General features: G+C 45.7%; 1 protein-coding gene across 8 annotated transcripts in view; it reads right to left on the bottom strand.

The window, feature by feature from the left end:
• Positions 1-16,147, bottom strand: part of TCF12 (transcription factor 12) — a 145,955-nt gene that overhangs the window by 29,772 nt on the left and 100,036 nt on the right. For 2 of the 8 annotated variants that reach the window (XM_015872430.2, XM_015872428.2), the window contains exon 1: positions 7,698-7,844. The exons of 5 other annotated variants lie outside the window; for them this stretch is intronic. In XM_015872430.2, coding sequence (XP_015727916.1) covers positions 7,698-7,766 — 69 coding nt within the window. In that variant the 5' untranslated portion in view covers positions 7,767-7,844. Of the gene's footprint in view, positions 1-7,697; positions 7,845-16,147 lie in introns of those variants that run through there. One more of the 8 variants, XM_015872429.2, reaches the window with a different exon arrangement.

Below are 16,147 nucleotides of genomic sequence, written 5' to 3' on the forward strand. Positions count from 1 at the left end.
TTATTTTAAAGCCTCAAAAACCTACATAATGCAACTTAAGATGGTGCACTCTGCCCTAAAATTCAGAAGTGGATATTTTTGTCCATTTCTATGCAGACAGAGGCCCCCGGGCGTGCCTACAACTTTCACATCTCAGCCCCAGCCCCTTTATGGCGGGTTGTTTACCAATCAAGAGGAGGGATAGGAAAAACAAGGCGGCCAACAAAAAGCTAAGCCTGATACAAGAGAACTATTGTTCTCTGGAAGGGTGAATGTTCTGACACGGGTATTTAGAAAGCGAGTGGGTAAGTCCCTACCGTCATTTGCATCCCAATACCCCTCCTCCCAGCTCCCCGGCCTGCTGCCGTCAGCCAAATGGCCGGGCATGTGCCCGCAGACAGCGCCGTACCGCTCCGACCCGGCTCACATCAACACAGCCTCGGTGAAATTCATCAAGCTGCAGGATGACGGCATCGGCACCGGGCACCAGCACGAAGCAAGGGCTGATCCGCCGACAAAAGCACGCAACGAAACTGCTGGGTAACGGGAGACCCGACAAGAAGGAGTCAAGTGCAAAACTTACGGCTTTCAGCTGCGTGTTTGTTTTTATAATTTTGCAACAAAATAAAGGGGGGGAAAAAACCCTATTTTAGGAAAGAAAGCCATTCCGAGGCGCTTTTGTTCCATATTTTACTTGCAAATTTTAGGTCTCGAATAAGTGTAAAATAGGGATGCTCATCAAAGCTGAGTGACAGAATGACAATATGTTATAGGCAACGGTAACAGTACATATGTATTTACTATATATGATGAATGCATGTATATTCCATGCCTCTGACATATTTTAACAGAAACGTCACTCTGTCAAATTGTAAATACTCCCAGTCCTAAGACTACAAACATATTAGGCAAAACTGGGCTTAATTTACAAGTTCCGCGGCACAGAATAACGCAGCATATGCTAGAGCTGATGGACAATCTATCACTGTCACAGGACAGCAGGGGAAACAAAGCTTTATGACATTTAGCACTGACACGAAGATGTACATTGATTAATGTGAAATAATCTACGATGACGAACGACACTTTTAAGCTGTAATGTTATCAATTAGATTTGTAAATACAAGCTTCGCATTATAATTTCACCATTCCGCAGTTTGACCATTTCTAAAAAATAATTATCTCGAAAGGCAAAGCGAACCGAAAGCCTCCTGCAAATGCAGCACTTGCAGATACGTAAGTAGAAGCCATTTACATACTAAAAATGTCACGAATTACATCAATGTAAGAGAGGCCCCCTCGCACAGCTACATGAAAGCCCTCGCACAGACACGTAACTTGATGTAGTTTCTGCTTGTTTTGGTATCTTAACTCTAGCTTGCAAAAACATAGCTGTGATGTTATGAAGCTGCACTTGTGCCAGTCTAGATTTTTCAGATCAAAGAGCTCTTGCGGCAAAACACAACTGATGTGGTCTCAAAGACTTCATTAACTCCAGATGTGGGGAAACGGCCAGCCAATTCCACAAAGGGAGCAAGTCTCTTTTAGTTACAATCAGAACTACCCACAAATTAAAACCAGGCCTCTGATGTCATCTGATCACCTGCAGATGAGCGCCAGGTTTTTTTCTGGTTAATGACCTAATCATAATTTTTATGTTGTGTTACTCCAAAAATATTTAAAAGAAAAGGGGAGGATTTGCTAAGATTAACCTGAAGTCCATCAGATGCGAAACAACAAAGGTTTTCAATCAAGAAGTCGATGATGAAAACCACAACGGGAAGCGGTGGATCAGCTCAGCCAGCTCGCCGCCCTCCCAGCCCAGCAAGGCCTGCAGGCAGCCCGTGCCCCAGCTGAGCAAGGCCGTTATGAATACGACGGTCTCTTTTAGCGACTGAACTGATAACAGCGACATCCTGGAGGCATCAGACCAGTTTTTCCTGGCTGCCGTTCCCACTGCAATGAGGAACGCAGTCAGAAGGTCACCCTGCCAGCAGTGCCCGGGGCAGCCACCTCTGCACCCCTTCAGAGCACCTCACCCAGAGGCACAGGATGCGCCTCAGCCAGCGAGCACAGCGCTCCATTAGGAATGGGAAATGCCCTTCCAAGAAACAGGCCAGAAGGAGTTTTTTGACTGACTGATCGAGTGGAGGATTTTTTTTTTTTGGAGCTCTGCTAGAACACACATTAATCCTAACGGTGCACTCTGCTTCTGAGGGCCGGATGGCCCCAGCAGAGGGAAGCAGGACAAATGAGTTGCAAGGAACATCAAAGCAAACACCCACTTCTGTCTCCTCCGCACCCCAAACTGCTCCGCATTTCTCCAATGCAAACAGCAGGATGATGACGAAGATGGTTTGGGGGCGGGGAGCCGACCTCCGGAGTGCAGAGCTGGGAAGACATTATCTGCATCCATCGGGTCTGAGCCAAGCACACACATCATCCTGTTCTCAAATCCGCCATTGTTATTAACATACTTAACAAACACCGCCGTAAAGTTCAGCCCGAACCTAATCCATCTATCAAAGGATTATGAGATGTGCTTCTACAGAGAAGTGCCAATAATGCGAATGTTTGGAGATCTGGGTTTTCCAAACTTCCAAGCCTCATTCTATAAATGCATTTAATAAATATAACACTTAGAATCTTCCTCTTGGCACACTTCCTCTCAGCCAATTCTCCCCTAATCTGTTTCAATTTCTTAAATATTTATCAATGTTTAATATTAATGCTAAACGCAGATTACAAAACAGCAACGAAGCAATCAGAGCTCACTTCTGATGAGCTCGTGCCATCTCCAAACCGAGTCCCCCATCACGCACACTATTTATGAAACTATAAATGACGCTACTCATTTAATTCCAGTTATTAACAATTTTTCAAAGTCCGGGACAATTATTTAATGAGCTGCTGGAGATGGGCAATGTTTTGAATGCAGCAGAACGGATAACCTTCCCTGCAGCCTGTAAGCTCCGCTAACTAGCCCAGCTACATTCCATCAGCATCAGTCATGCACTAACCAAGTGTGCACCGATGAATGATTTGTACATGTGGCAAAATTTTACAGCGTCTATCTGCAGGTTTTGGTGGCAAAAGCTAATTCTGCTGAAAGGCAGCTCTGGGAAAAAGGAGACTTGTTTTCATGTTTATTATGTTTCTGACAAAATCATGTACTAAAACTTCAGGAACACAGGAGGGTAAATACCTCCGCTTTACAGCAAGGCAGAAATTGCCAAAAACGGAGGTCCATTTTTGTTTGGTTGATATTTAAGTGAGATGATAAAATGAAGAGGAGCTCTAATATACAAACAGATCCATACACCACATCCTAAACCCTACTTTTTGTTACTAGTACCAGATGTAAGAATCTGAATGTTTCCAAAGCTCTTCTTACCGCACGGAATGAAAATAAAACAATCCTCGAACAGAGCAGAGCATCTGCCTTGCCTACAAAGCCCAGAAATTTTTAAGGATGGTATAAAACCTAAACTCCTTGAAGCAGCCAAACTGAATTCTGTCTTAAATAATCATTTATGCAGTTTAGGTGTTCTATATGTGCCTATTTGGGTGTTTTTGAGCCGCAGAACCTCAGTGCCATGACACAAACACTTCCTACCTTCTCCCCCAGCCAGCAACCATTTTCAAGTCGTGTTAAAATGCGATAGGTCAACTCATCAATAAATCCCAAATTCAGTTTGTTCTTTTGGCTTTAGAAAGGGGAGGAAAAATAACTCAAAGCAACAGGAACAGCCCCAGAAATAAATATATATACGTAATATTTGAAGACCCCTTGTTCATTATATTTAAAAAGCCAGTATCTCTTCCCCACCCTTGCCAAGCTAGGCTGTTACTAAATACAGCAGACAGCTAAGGATTCAAAACCCCACATCTAAGCATTCAAAATCCCCGAGTTAAAATCAGATTTTCAAACAAACAAACAAAAAATCTATGTGATGTTGAACTGAATCTGCTCATTGCTTAATGTGCTCTCTGCGTGTCGGAAGAAGCTATCACAGCTGTGCTAGGAATCCCCATCACACCAGTGACCACAGAGACAGATAGAGCAGCGGAGATAAAACGCTATCTTTTGCATCTGGTGATCTTCTTTCCCCTGAACCCGATAGTGCTCTTCATTTCTGCGCCTCCGACAGCCTGCTGCATTTCTACAAACAGACTGCAATATGTGCACGTGATTATGAAAGCAATTCCTCCGAGCAAGTGGGTGTGCATTACTCTTTGGTGCTCACATTTTGAGAAATATAGATCTGTCCCATACAGCACCTGATCCCAGCCCCAGCTGCTTTCATTTGCCCAAGGAAATGGACATAACCTTCGTTTTAAGGCATCAATAAAGCGTGTTGCAGACAAGACACCCTTCTGGCAGGGGACCGCTGCTCAGTACATCGGCAGTTTAACCCCATGGAGTGGAGCTCAGAAAACTCTATAGGGCCGATGAGCTGGAACCTGCGGTACATTTTGGTGGCCTAGGGAGGGGAAAAGAGCAGAACAGTGAGAAACAGAAGAAATCCAGCTGACCAGTACTTCCTACCTCTCTTTATTCAATGTCCACATCGTACCCCCAGAGATTTTCCAGACGATCTTCTATTTATCCTGACTTACAAATGTTAGCTTTGACCTTGTCTAAGTTGCTGCAGGCGGCATATGGTACAGAACACATTTAATTGTACTTTTCTCCCCGTAGCTGACTGGCCCAGCGCTAACAAAAGCGGAATCGAGGCACTCGTCCTAGCACCTGGCCGTTCAAAAATTTACAAACTGAAAACACTTGGCACTGATGTTAAAAGGCATGGTACATTATTTACTGCACAACAGCTAAAGAAAGGCACACTGTCGGGCCACCTAAGCATCAGGCACCATTACTAAATATTTTTAGCTGGGCTGTAACTCTGAGAGCAATGGCTGCAAGACAGGCATCCCCACTGAAAGTATCCAGCGTGCACGCACACATACGCTCACACCTGGGTGTACTGAGTCATATATACACATGCCTGGCTCTGTATGTATACACACGGACATGTTTATACACAGCCTTTTACTCTCAAAACTCTCAGGAAAACCGCATCTTCTCTAAACATCTCAACACGGGCTCACTTACACGAAACAGAATCACCAAGCACCACCTATTTTCCAAAGCCATACCTTGTTATTTTTCTCTATGTTCTTAATAGGTACCGTGGAAATTTATGGTGAAAGATGCAGTAACTCCATCTTAGTAAAGGGCTCGCTGGACTCTCAGCTTACACTGAGCAGAAACGAATGTTTATCCAAAGATAAAACACACAAATGGGTACAACATATTAACCATACGATGTGAAAAACACAACACGTAACATTCACAAACATATTTGTACATGAAATAGCAGCCCTGGGTAATGCTGTATCTCAAAGTGATTTATTTTGGTGATAATTGGCATTGTTGCAATTTATTTTCTAGTATTTAACAGCAGGATCACCAGATCGCTGTAAAATCACTATCACAAAAAAACATTTGTCAGCTTGAAGGTGAAGCAAAACAAGGGGAAAGCTCAGTTCAGCCTTTATTTTATTCGTAATGAGCACATAAGATGTAAAACTTACACCATTACTATTTTGATACCATTTCATAAAATTCAAACAAAAATCCTGGCGAATGAAGCAGCTCCCTTATTCACTAGTTAAAAAATGCTCTGCCCTTCACATGCAGCATCGTTGAAATTCATGCTATTATTTCCCCTTCAACAGTTTCCCAGTTTGTTTTTTTAATTGAGGCTGGATTATTATTATTATTATTATTTAATATTTATGTACATATTATTTTGCTTTTTCGGCCCCTAGCACGGCTTTGGTAAATATCAAAGTGGGAGGAAAAACAAAACGAAAGTGAAGATAAATGCGTTTTGTAATCATAATTTTCGCAGTTTGTTAAAAAACACACCATGAAATGGTGTCACCTTTTAATAAATAAGAATAGTGCCCATTTATCAACAGGTGAAGGACTGGGGGGGAGGGGAGAAACCCAACAATCAAGGCTGAATGTTCTAGTTCAGTGCAAGCGCTTTATTGTCCTTTATGAGAGGGATCGAGATCTTTTTAATACTTAACCTGATGGGGATTCTCAAAATGTGTTTTTAATTAAACCTATTACAGATAATGGTAAAACTTCACTCCTTCGCAAGGGATTTCTATGACAACACCACTTTTTATTTTCACATTTCCCTCCTCGAACACACAGAAGTTACAAAACCTCGACCTTTTCTAATAGGTTAAAATAAAAAAAGTTTCTAAAACAGAAGAATGTAAAAAAGTGCAATTTAAGTGTCGCACACACACAAGCACCTATTGTGGTGCTGAGGTCGTTATTTTTTAGCTCCGGCCTTCTGGATTAGAAACTAAGAAGTTCTGAAAGAACAAAACGTCCAACAAGAGCCTGAAACGCAGCGCTGCCTCCGTGCGCTGCCGGAGAGTAAATCAGACCGTACAGACATCGGCAGCACCGAGGAGCGTCAGGAGCCCAAACCCTGTGATTCACATCACCTCGACCTCACACAAGGTGTATCAGCTCTTAACTAACCGAACAATGCAGCCAAGAGCAGGAAGATGTAAAAATCGGGATACGTGTTGTTTTCTCATTAGAGAAAGTTCAACCTCAGCGCTTGGCAGATGTACTAAGATGTGTGCTTAAAGAGCCCAGCACAGAAATCACCGCCCAACTTCACGTATCCACCACCTGGGTATTTAAATTAATAATTTATCCCAACTTGCAGAATTCCTGGGAGAGAACGCACTTAAAAAAAAAAATAATTAAAAATTAAATTAAAACTACTGTGGCCAACATGATATAGGACCATCATATGATTTGTCATCTATTTACTAACTCCTCCAGCTCATAAAGGTCACCCCTGACCCGCACCAGGCACATGCTATCAATTTTCCAGCCACGCTCCCCTCCCTACAGTACCGGCGCTTCCATCCACTCTACGCCTGGAAATACTTAATAAGATCAAAGCCTTTCTTCCTGCTACAAGAACAAAGAGAAACGTTGTAATAGAGCGATCTGCGTTCTCCAAAGAACAAAATCGAAACTCCATGCGAGTTATATTCCCTTTGCTCCAGGGGTACCGTACAGTTAATTTTACTTAAGCCTTCTATATATCTGCACATAAAACTTCAAACGGATCGCCGCAGACATGAAAGAGCCGCAGCGGATCGGGCGTGCAGCTGGCAGCGGGACACGAGGCGGGAGCGGGGCGGCCCCGCTGAGCCCGGGCAGCCGCCGCCTCCCAGAGCCGCGCGGGGCCTCGAACAAAGTTGGCTGGTGCGGACGGAGCTCAGCCGAACGGAGCCGAGACGCCACTTTCTCAATAGAGATCGATACCGGCGTGTCCCCGCGCACTATTCGGAGCGGTACCGATCGCGGCCCCTAACCCAGCGAACAGCCCGCTGTGAGTCACACACACTGCGCCGCGCTCCGAACCGTCCCCCCGCCTCGTCCCGTCCCGCTCCGAACGGCCCCGGCCCGGACAGACACAGCTCCAGCCCTCGGCCGTGTGGTGCCGTCCCCTCCCGCCGCTCACACGGCATTTCGAGCCGGCCCTACACGGCGCACAGCCCCGCTCGGACACCGCGGCCCCCCCCAACCCAACAGGTTGCCCCCGGGCAGCGCGGGGCTCCACGAAGCCTCGCGCCACCCGCCGCGGGGAACAAAGGCGGCCCCTTACCGTCTTGCCGTTATAGTAGTACATGAGGGAGCTGCTGCCCACGCCCGGCACGGGGTAGGCGCAGTACATGGCGAGGCGCCGGGCTGCAGCCCCACTGCGCCGCCTCCCGCCGCCACATCCGCCCGCCGCGCCGCCCGCGCGCGTCTCCGCGCCGCCGCGCGCCCCGCGCCGCTCACAGGGCGCTATGCAAAGCAGGGCGGAACCAGCGGGGGCGGGGGCGGCCGGCGCGGGGCTTCGGCGGGCCGGCCCGAAGGAAGGAGGCCGGGAATGGGGGGGAGAGTGTGAAGGGGGGGATGTGAGGGGGTGGGGGAGGAAGCGCCGAGAGCACGGGGCGCGCGGCCACGTCAGCCGCGGGCACGAAGCGGGACGGACGCGCGGGAGCTGCTTTCCGCTCCGAGAGAAGCGGCGCAGCTGCGGCCAACACAAGTTGCCTCCAAGTTCAGCACGAGGCGCCGGGCCACAACGCCTCAAACAAAGGGACGAGCACAAAGCGGAGCACGAGGATGGGATGGGATGGGATGGGATGGGATGGGATGGGATGGGATAGGATGGGATGGGATGGGATGGGATGCAACCACATGCACCCACGGCTGTTCACCAGCTCACCCGCTCTACCTTACACACCGCGTATGGCGCAATGAAAACGTGACCCCGCGCTCGGCTTTATATTGCATAACACATTCCTGCATGAAAAAATAAAAACTCCGTGTCCACGTAGGAAAGAGAAGGGGAAAAAAAAAAAAAAACGAACAAAAAAACTTTGGCATGTGTACAGAACTGTGAGTTACACAATGCTTCAGACAGGCTGCAGCTTCCAGCCCCCACAGCCCTCAGCATTCACACAGGATCCGTGCCAGTTCGCTCTGCTTTTGTTTTCCTCACTCAGCAGCGGCACTAATTAACAGCGGGCTGGGCAGAAGCAGGAGAAGGCACAGCATCGCCTCCTCACAGCCCCATGAAGGCACAGCATCGCCTCCTCACAGCCCCATGAAGGCACAGCATTGCCTCCTCACAGCCCCATGAAGGCACAGCATTGCCTCCTCACAGCCCCATGAAGGCACAGCATCGCCTCCTCACAGCCCCACGAAGGCACAGCATCACCTCACAGCCCCACGAGGGCACAGCATCACCTCACAGCCCCATGAAGGCACAGCATCACCTCACCGCCCCACAGAAGCAGGAAAACACCTCGGACAGAGAAAGCAGGCAGAGCCCAGCACGGCACTGCACGAGGGACGAAGGCCGCACGACCAGCCTCGTTCAGCCCAGCACCGTGTGTGTGTCATGGCTCTGAGCTATGGGGATCTGCGTGGGGACAGACGGGCTGCACAGCAATACTAGGGCAGATAAAAGCCTTAGGTCTGCTGTACGGCCCTTATCTCAGGTCATAACCACCGTGCCTGTGAACGCACAGAGCACGCATCCTGACAAAGAAATAACCACACTTCAGGCTGAACCCCCTCTTCATCGAACTCTCCCAAGCAGTTGTGACACAGCTGTGCTCGGCGCACACATCCCGCAGCTCACATCTGCTCAAGCACTCTCACATTTTCCCCGCAATTCTACACCCACAACCAGCTCTCCCTGCAGCCAGGCCAGCGCCGCCACGGCTCCCCTCTGCCACGGCTCCCCTGCACAAAGGGCGCAGCAGCAGCTGCAAAAAGGAACATCGCGCTACTTCAGACTATTAAGCGCCAGCCCTGCAGAGTGACTCGCAGCTTCCCTTCTTCCCCCCAGGGACCACAAGGACTCAACTCCGGCCCCCAGAGAAGCCGTAAGCAGCTTTGATTTGCAACTCACAACGCCATTCCTTAAATCTTCTCACTATCGTTCGGGGCTCTACAGATGAGATACGCTAAAAGATCCTCAGATCTTGGTGTGTGCTACTTCTCACAGCACACCGCATTTCAATCATTCAAGCTGACATAAATTGTGCTTTCAGTGTTTGGGGGCTGGAAAAGAAAGCCTCCCCCCCCCCCCGCCTTCCTCTCTAAAATAAATCAAGCACAAACTTTACTTTTAGATTCAGTTCTTTGAAGTAAAGGCTGTCCTCAACCTCTCTGAAATTGCTCCCATACCTCCACACATACACGCTCCATTTTCAGAGCAGTTGTGTTCGAGATGAAGCACACCACAGAGTCCCCCCTTCAATGCTAAACACGATGCACTTGCACTAAAAATAACTGGGTAGATGTTAAAACCTACAGTGGCAAAGCTCACTTTCCAGCGTAGCACTGGGGCGTGGATGTGTGTTCTTCACATTACCACAGTCCTGCAGCCGTATACAGCAACTGTGATGAGAAATACCCACCTAATATTAACTGGTAACATTTACCAACGTTATTAACATTTATCTGTACAAGGATATTACTGGCACTGTCCACCAGCACACGGGTAAGGCAAAAACAACAGCAGAACCAGTAAAGTAGACCACTGCCACATCAAATGCTGCCAGTTTGCAGACAGACTCATTCAATGAGTGCTACCTCCACAGCGACCCAAGAAGCAGACTGGATCCTGGCATAACTCCCCCACAGATCAAACACCCTCATTCCATTTCACCCAACAGGGAGGCACTGATCCCACCCTTGGCTACACCGATGCCAATGGAATCGTAAAGCACAACACTTGAAATTCATCGCTGTGCTTGCTCTACATCTACTACGCTATTATTTCTCACGGTACTTTTGTTATGCTGATTCACTTAACGGGATCAAATCATAATTCCATCAAGCATATCAAACTTTAACCCACAGATGTTTACTTACACGACAATAGATGAAAAATAGACTGAAAACGGAATAATGTGAAAAGCCGACCACAAAGCAGCGACACTGTTACCAATAACTCTGCATTGGTAAGTTAATGTTTTGTGGCTGCCATTTTTTTAATCCCCGTTTAAGCTAAGCGACAGCTGCTCTGAAATTTGTTTTCTTAAGAGAATCATGTTGCAGCGCAATGAATCAGAGCTGGATCAGTGATACTGTACTCAAGGCAGTTGTTTACCCAGTGCTCCTTGGTGACAAGTCAGGGGTTAATCTTATGACTCAGCCTGACAAAACAAGTCAGCTGGAGACAGGGCCAATGTTTTAAACTTGATTTCAGACAGACATGCCGTCAGCAGAGGAGCACTGAACTGACATGCACTTTGTAGCCTGAATTGTTTCCACTCACGACCCTGTACTGTGTGTCAAAAACAATAAGCTGCCCGTTACCTAAAGTATATAGAGATAACGAAAGCTGTTGCTAACCAGAACGCTGATCTGATAATAAACCAAGCTACCTGTATAAGAATACTTTTAAAGAGTGTTTTAACAGTAAGTTCAGTTGTGAATGAACTGTATGTCCTTCCGAAAAGCAGCCTATTGCTTGCAGTACATTTTTATTCAGAGCCACAAGCAAATACACAATAAGGATACGTAACTCACCATCCAAATTCATAAAGAAATAACAAAACGGCCATAATTCACAGCAAAGATAATTTTCTAAGCATCTCAATGGACAAGAGCCACCCTCTGGTCAAACACGATCCCTAACAAGACCAAAGCACTGCTATACTTTTAAAAAGCTACTGCCTTTTACTCGCAGTTCTATTATTTTAAGTGGGTGTGTTCAAACACAACAACCAGCAGAAATGCTCACAATTACTTATGTCCAGCTCTAAGGTCAATCCTTCTGAAAAATGGTAACTTGATATAACCCCAAACCCGCTACTGATGGGACAAACCCATTCTGCTCCTCATTTCTGGCTGTTTTCTCTGGGGCTGGGCTCACTTGCTATCTTTGGAAATGGGGCTGTGACAGCCACTCTACGAGGCTCCCCTCGTCCCCACCCTGTGCAAGGCTGGAAGTCATTATCAGTTTCAACCATATTTGAAGATGGAGCAGAAGTTCCAGAAGCGATAAAGTTGTTATCAGTTCCAGGAACACTGGAACCTGCGACAGAGGAGAGTCCAAGTGACGCTGCACTGCAAGGAGGCAATGGCAGCAGAAAGGCCAGCTCCGAGGAGCTGCTGCCTGCTAAGGGACACACACGTTTAAATCCACTTCCAGCAACTTCCCATTTGGAAGAGACGGAAAACAAGTAGCAAACACGAACGTAATTGCTATTACGCCTTATCTATTAATAGCCCATAGCAAAGCTACAAGGTTTTTTTTAGTTTCTTTGTTGCTTTTAACAAAATGCCTTTCCGTTACCACAGGGTAAGGTAAAAAAAAAACCGAAGGTTTTAATGAAATTTACAGTTACAAAGCTCCTCTGAGGATTTCTCCACATAATATCGAATTTCAGACGTTCAGATTTTTTAATACAAATACTTTACCAGAGTGGAAAGAACGAGGAAAAGGAGCCATATATCGCATTCCTCAGAACCGAACGCGGGTGAAATGTATTTGAAGAGGTTTAAAAACTCGTTTGGAACACACGACGGGTAATACCTTAACACTGATGGGATTCATCGCTCTGCTGGGAAGCCGCCTGCACACGGACACACGGACACATGGACACACGGCCGGGCCGCCCCACAGCCGCAGCTCACCCCCCCCCCGCCCCGCTGCCGGCCACGCCGCGCTCTTGAGGCGGAGGCGCGACGCAGGGCGCCCCCTGCCGGCCCGCTCCGGAACCGCGGCCCGTCAAAACGCGGGTAGGCCACGGCCTCTATCACTCCGCACTGCTCTCCCTTTCTTTCCTATTTCGGCCTGCTCCTTGGAAAAATTAGGCTTTTCTGCAAATGGAACTGAGCTATCAAACCCTAACGATGTCACTGCCTTTATGTGGCCCTATGGAAATGCAGAGGGCAAACCATCACCAGCAGCCCTGGATGTTGGCACTATTAAATCACACATACATCTCCAAAACGCTGCAACTTTCTTCACATATCCTCACATCCCAACAAGCAGGTGCCAAAGACGGGAAGGAACAGTGTTCAAAGGTCCTTTAGCCCTTACCCGTTGTGATAAAACACCGCACTAATTTATGGTAATGAAAACACCTTCCAGGTCAAGCAGGAGTTGAATGGCTCCATGCAGCTCCTCCACGTAACAATATGAGCTGCAATTCAGGCAGGCTACTTTCTCAGAAAGCAGCTTCACAACACTGCACTGGTTCGATTCTTCCATGTGGATGCGTGCTCTAACTTACAAGTATCTAATATGCTCATTTTGATGTGTTGTGAAAATGTAAAAAAAATCTACAAGTACATCCAAATACAACAGAGGAATACCTGCACACTTATATACATGCATACCTCGAATTTTCAAAGAAGGTTTCTCAATAAAGCAACCTCAAATAATCCACCACAGTCAGACAGCAGGATAGTTAGCCTGGAAACAGGATCTGATTGCAGCCAAAAACTGCTGCTAAGAGAGGGTTACGTAAGCATCAGCACAAACCATCTGAACTCTCACAGCAAGACCTTGCAATGGCTTGTTTAATGACAGCTAATTGCCTCTGACTTTATGTGCACAGCAAAGAGCGGATGGGATGCTATAATCTGTGATCAGATCAATTTCAAGTCCCCTTCCTAAAAACATTATCCTTTGACTCAGATGGTGAAAGAATAAGCAGAAGGCAGAAGAAAGACTGAATCACGAAGAAGCCACACGCTCTGCGTTGCTTTATCCATAGGGGTTCGTTTGCTCACTTTTGTTACTGAAAAATGCCTTATAAAACACTGCAAAGCATCAGAGGCAGGGGTCAGATTTACTGACGTCTTTGTGAGCTTTAAATACTGGAGACATGAATGACAGCTGAATGTGTCACTCGTCTGCACAAGGCAATTCAGAACAAATCCAAAGCAACTCTAAATGCTACTTCTTACATTTTGGCACCACAGCACTTTGTGGGAACGAGTCAGATAAACACAGCACCGTCAGTTCAGACATGGATCTATTCAGACATGTATCTACACAGGCTGCTCCGAGGGTTTCATTCAGATGCATGTTTCAGAAAAGAGCCAAAGACTTGGTAAAATCTGCTCTAAGGAGGCTGCTTTACACCAGGCTACCTCAACGTGTGCTCAACTTATTAGTAGTGCAGATAATTCTCTTTAGAAGCTCTACTATGTATTGAATTATTTTTAATACAATTCCAGCATTTAAAATCTCAAAAATTGGGTTTCAGGTAAACAGAAGTGAATCACTTCCACCTGTTTCAAAAACTCCCCTTTTGGCTTTGGGGAGGAACAGAGGTAGGAGGAGCACAGAAGGGAGCAAAATCTATTTTTCTTCTGGCACCTTCAGCCACCATTAGTATCTTCATAACACAGCTCTTAAAATACACTTCCCAAGCTCATTCCAGCATGTTAAAAAAAAGACTGAAGTGTGTGGGAAGTAATTCTGTGCACACAAACCAAGTTTCCTCTCTCTACACTTGATAAAGAATTCTTGCAGTGTATTATCACACACGGACTACGTGCATACAGTACAGTGTGACTGATAGAAGGAACCTCTATAATCAAGCTATAAATCATACTGATTTTACTGAAAAATATCGTGAGCTTAAATTTAGAAATATCTATTAGAAAATGGAAGAGAGAAGGTTTAGATACAAGGAAGGGGCAGCTGATCTGGTGGGTGGAGTCCCTGCCCATGGCAGGGGCTGGAACTGGATGGCCTTTAAGGTCCCTTCCAAGCCATTCTGTGATAACCTGTCACTGAACACTTTAAAAATTTCTCTGTACCTGGAGTATAAAAGGCACAAAAGTCTCTGATCCCCAGTTAATAGTTTAATTTAGGTATTTGCATGTCAGCACTGAAAATGTTTGGGGGCAATGACTTCATCACCACTTTGCCAACAGCAGAATTTAGCAGTACATTTGCATGGTGTACTTAGTTTTCACAGTCAAAGCTCAGACTCCAAGTTGCATCCCCAGAAGTAACTCAACGATTCATCCTTGCTTTTGTACAACTGTCTTCACTTTAGGACCTGACTGGAAAGCATGAAGAAAGGCAAGTCTCAAAGCAAGTAATTTCAGAAAATGCCACTCGTATGTTGAAGAAATAGAAACAAAGTACATCTACAGAAACCATGATTTCTTAAAATATCATTATGAACAATTACCTAAGCATTACCTAAGTAATTAAATTACTACAATATCCATCGTCATAGTAGCACAACACAAAAACACTGGAGAAAAGTATCTCTAAGAAAATGAAAATTTGTTAAAATCCAGATTCTTACATTTTTTGAACATTAAATACGAACTATGTTTCCTGTGACTTTCCATGCTGTAATTAAACTTCTCAGCACTACCTTCTAGCTAAAACAATTTCATCTCTGCCACAATACACTGGCTTCTTACAAAGGCGTGGCTAAAATGAGAACAGACAACAATCACATAATTAGTAACTCAATTTAGATTTCCTACGATCATCAGTTACATTTAGTTCTGTGTCATCTGCTAAATGAAATATCTCATCACACTCCTTTTGGTAATCCATCATCTTAGTTCAGCGCCGCATTCAGCACCGAAAACACTGAAATACCCAAAACCAGTGCCTGAAAAATGCAGCACGGCTACCTTTGATTATTCACAGTAACTGCACCTCACTGCTCAGATTGCCATCGTGTTAATATAAATAAAATCAAATCAGCATTTGGTCGTCCTCATTAAGAAGAAAAATAAAAACGTTTGAAAAATACCGCTGCTTAAATTTAACGCCTAGTAAGAGAAATGAGGGGAATTTTTCATTCACTAAAGCCATCTCTCTACCTGGCTAATGCTACTAAATATTAAACAAAGAATGCAAGTTTTATTACTTTCTGAGAATTACAGTAATAAATTACCAGCAAAGCGCACTGCTATGTGTTTTAGCTCCTCTGACATTTCAAATATATTTTTGTTAATCTAGCAGAAATCATTTGCTAGACTGTAAAGCCACCCCACAACACACAACTGTTAACATGTAAATTGCCCGGCTATTTTTAGCTGTTGTTGAAGGGCTGGGGTTAGTGGAGGGAAAAAAAAAAAGAAAAAAAAAAAGGGAAAAAAATAATAATGAAAAAAAGGAAGCAAAAGAATATTCCTGGCCTCGGGAATAACGATTTGAGGCATTGTGTTCATTTTGTTTATCAAGCAGCTATTCAGCCTCTAGTGGGGCCCAAGTGCTTATGCAAGCAAAAGCTTTTAAGAGTGCCTGCAGCTGCAATCCTGGCTTCCAGGTAGGCTGCAGGTTCAGAGCACAGCTGCCCCAGGCTACCCCCGCTATTGCGGACCCATCTGCAAGTACAGTTAAAATAGGATTTCAGATCCAGGTTTCGGTACTATCACCGTGAGCCGGGGGAGGGAGAACGGGAAGAGAGGGAGGAGAGAACGGGGGAGACGCGAGGACTGGAAGACACCATCCGTACTTCAGACTTCATACAAAATACAAAGATCGGCCTCATTTTGCTCCCGCTATATTACTGTTGCCTGTGCAGTATGTGCTATTCAGCCTATCCGGCTTTGAGT

Source organism: Coturnix japonica, chromosome 10 (genome assembly GCF_001577835.2).
Source record: "Coturnix japonica isolate 7356 chromosome 10, Coturnix japonica 2.1, whole genome shotgun sequence".
NCBI classification, from domain to species: Eukaryota; Metazoa; Chordata; class Aves; order Galliformes; family Phasianidae; genus Coturnix; species Coturnix japonica.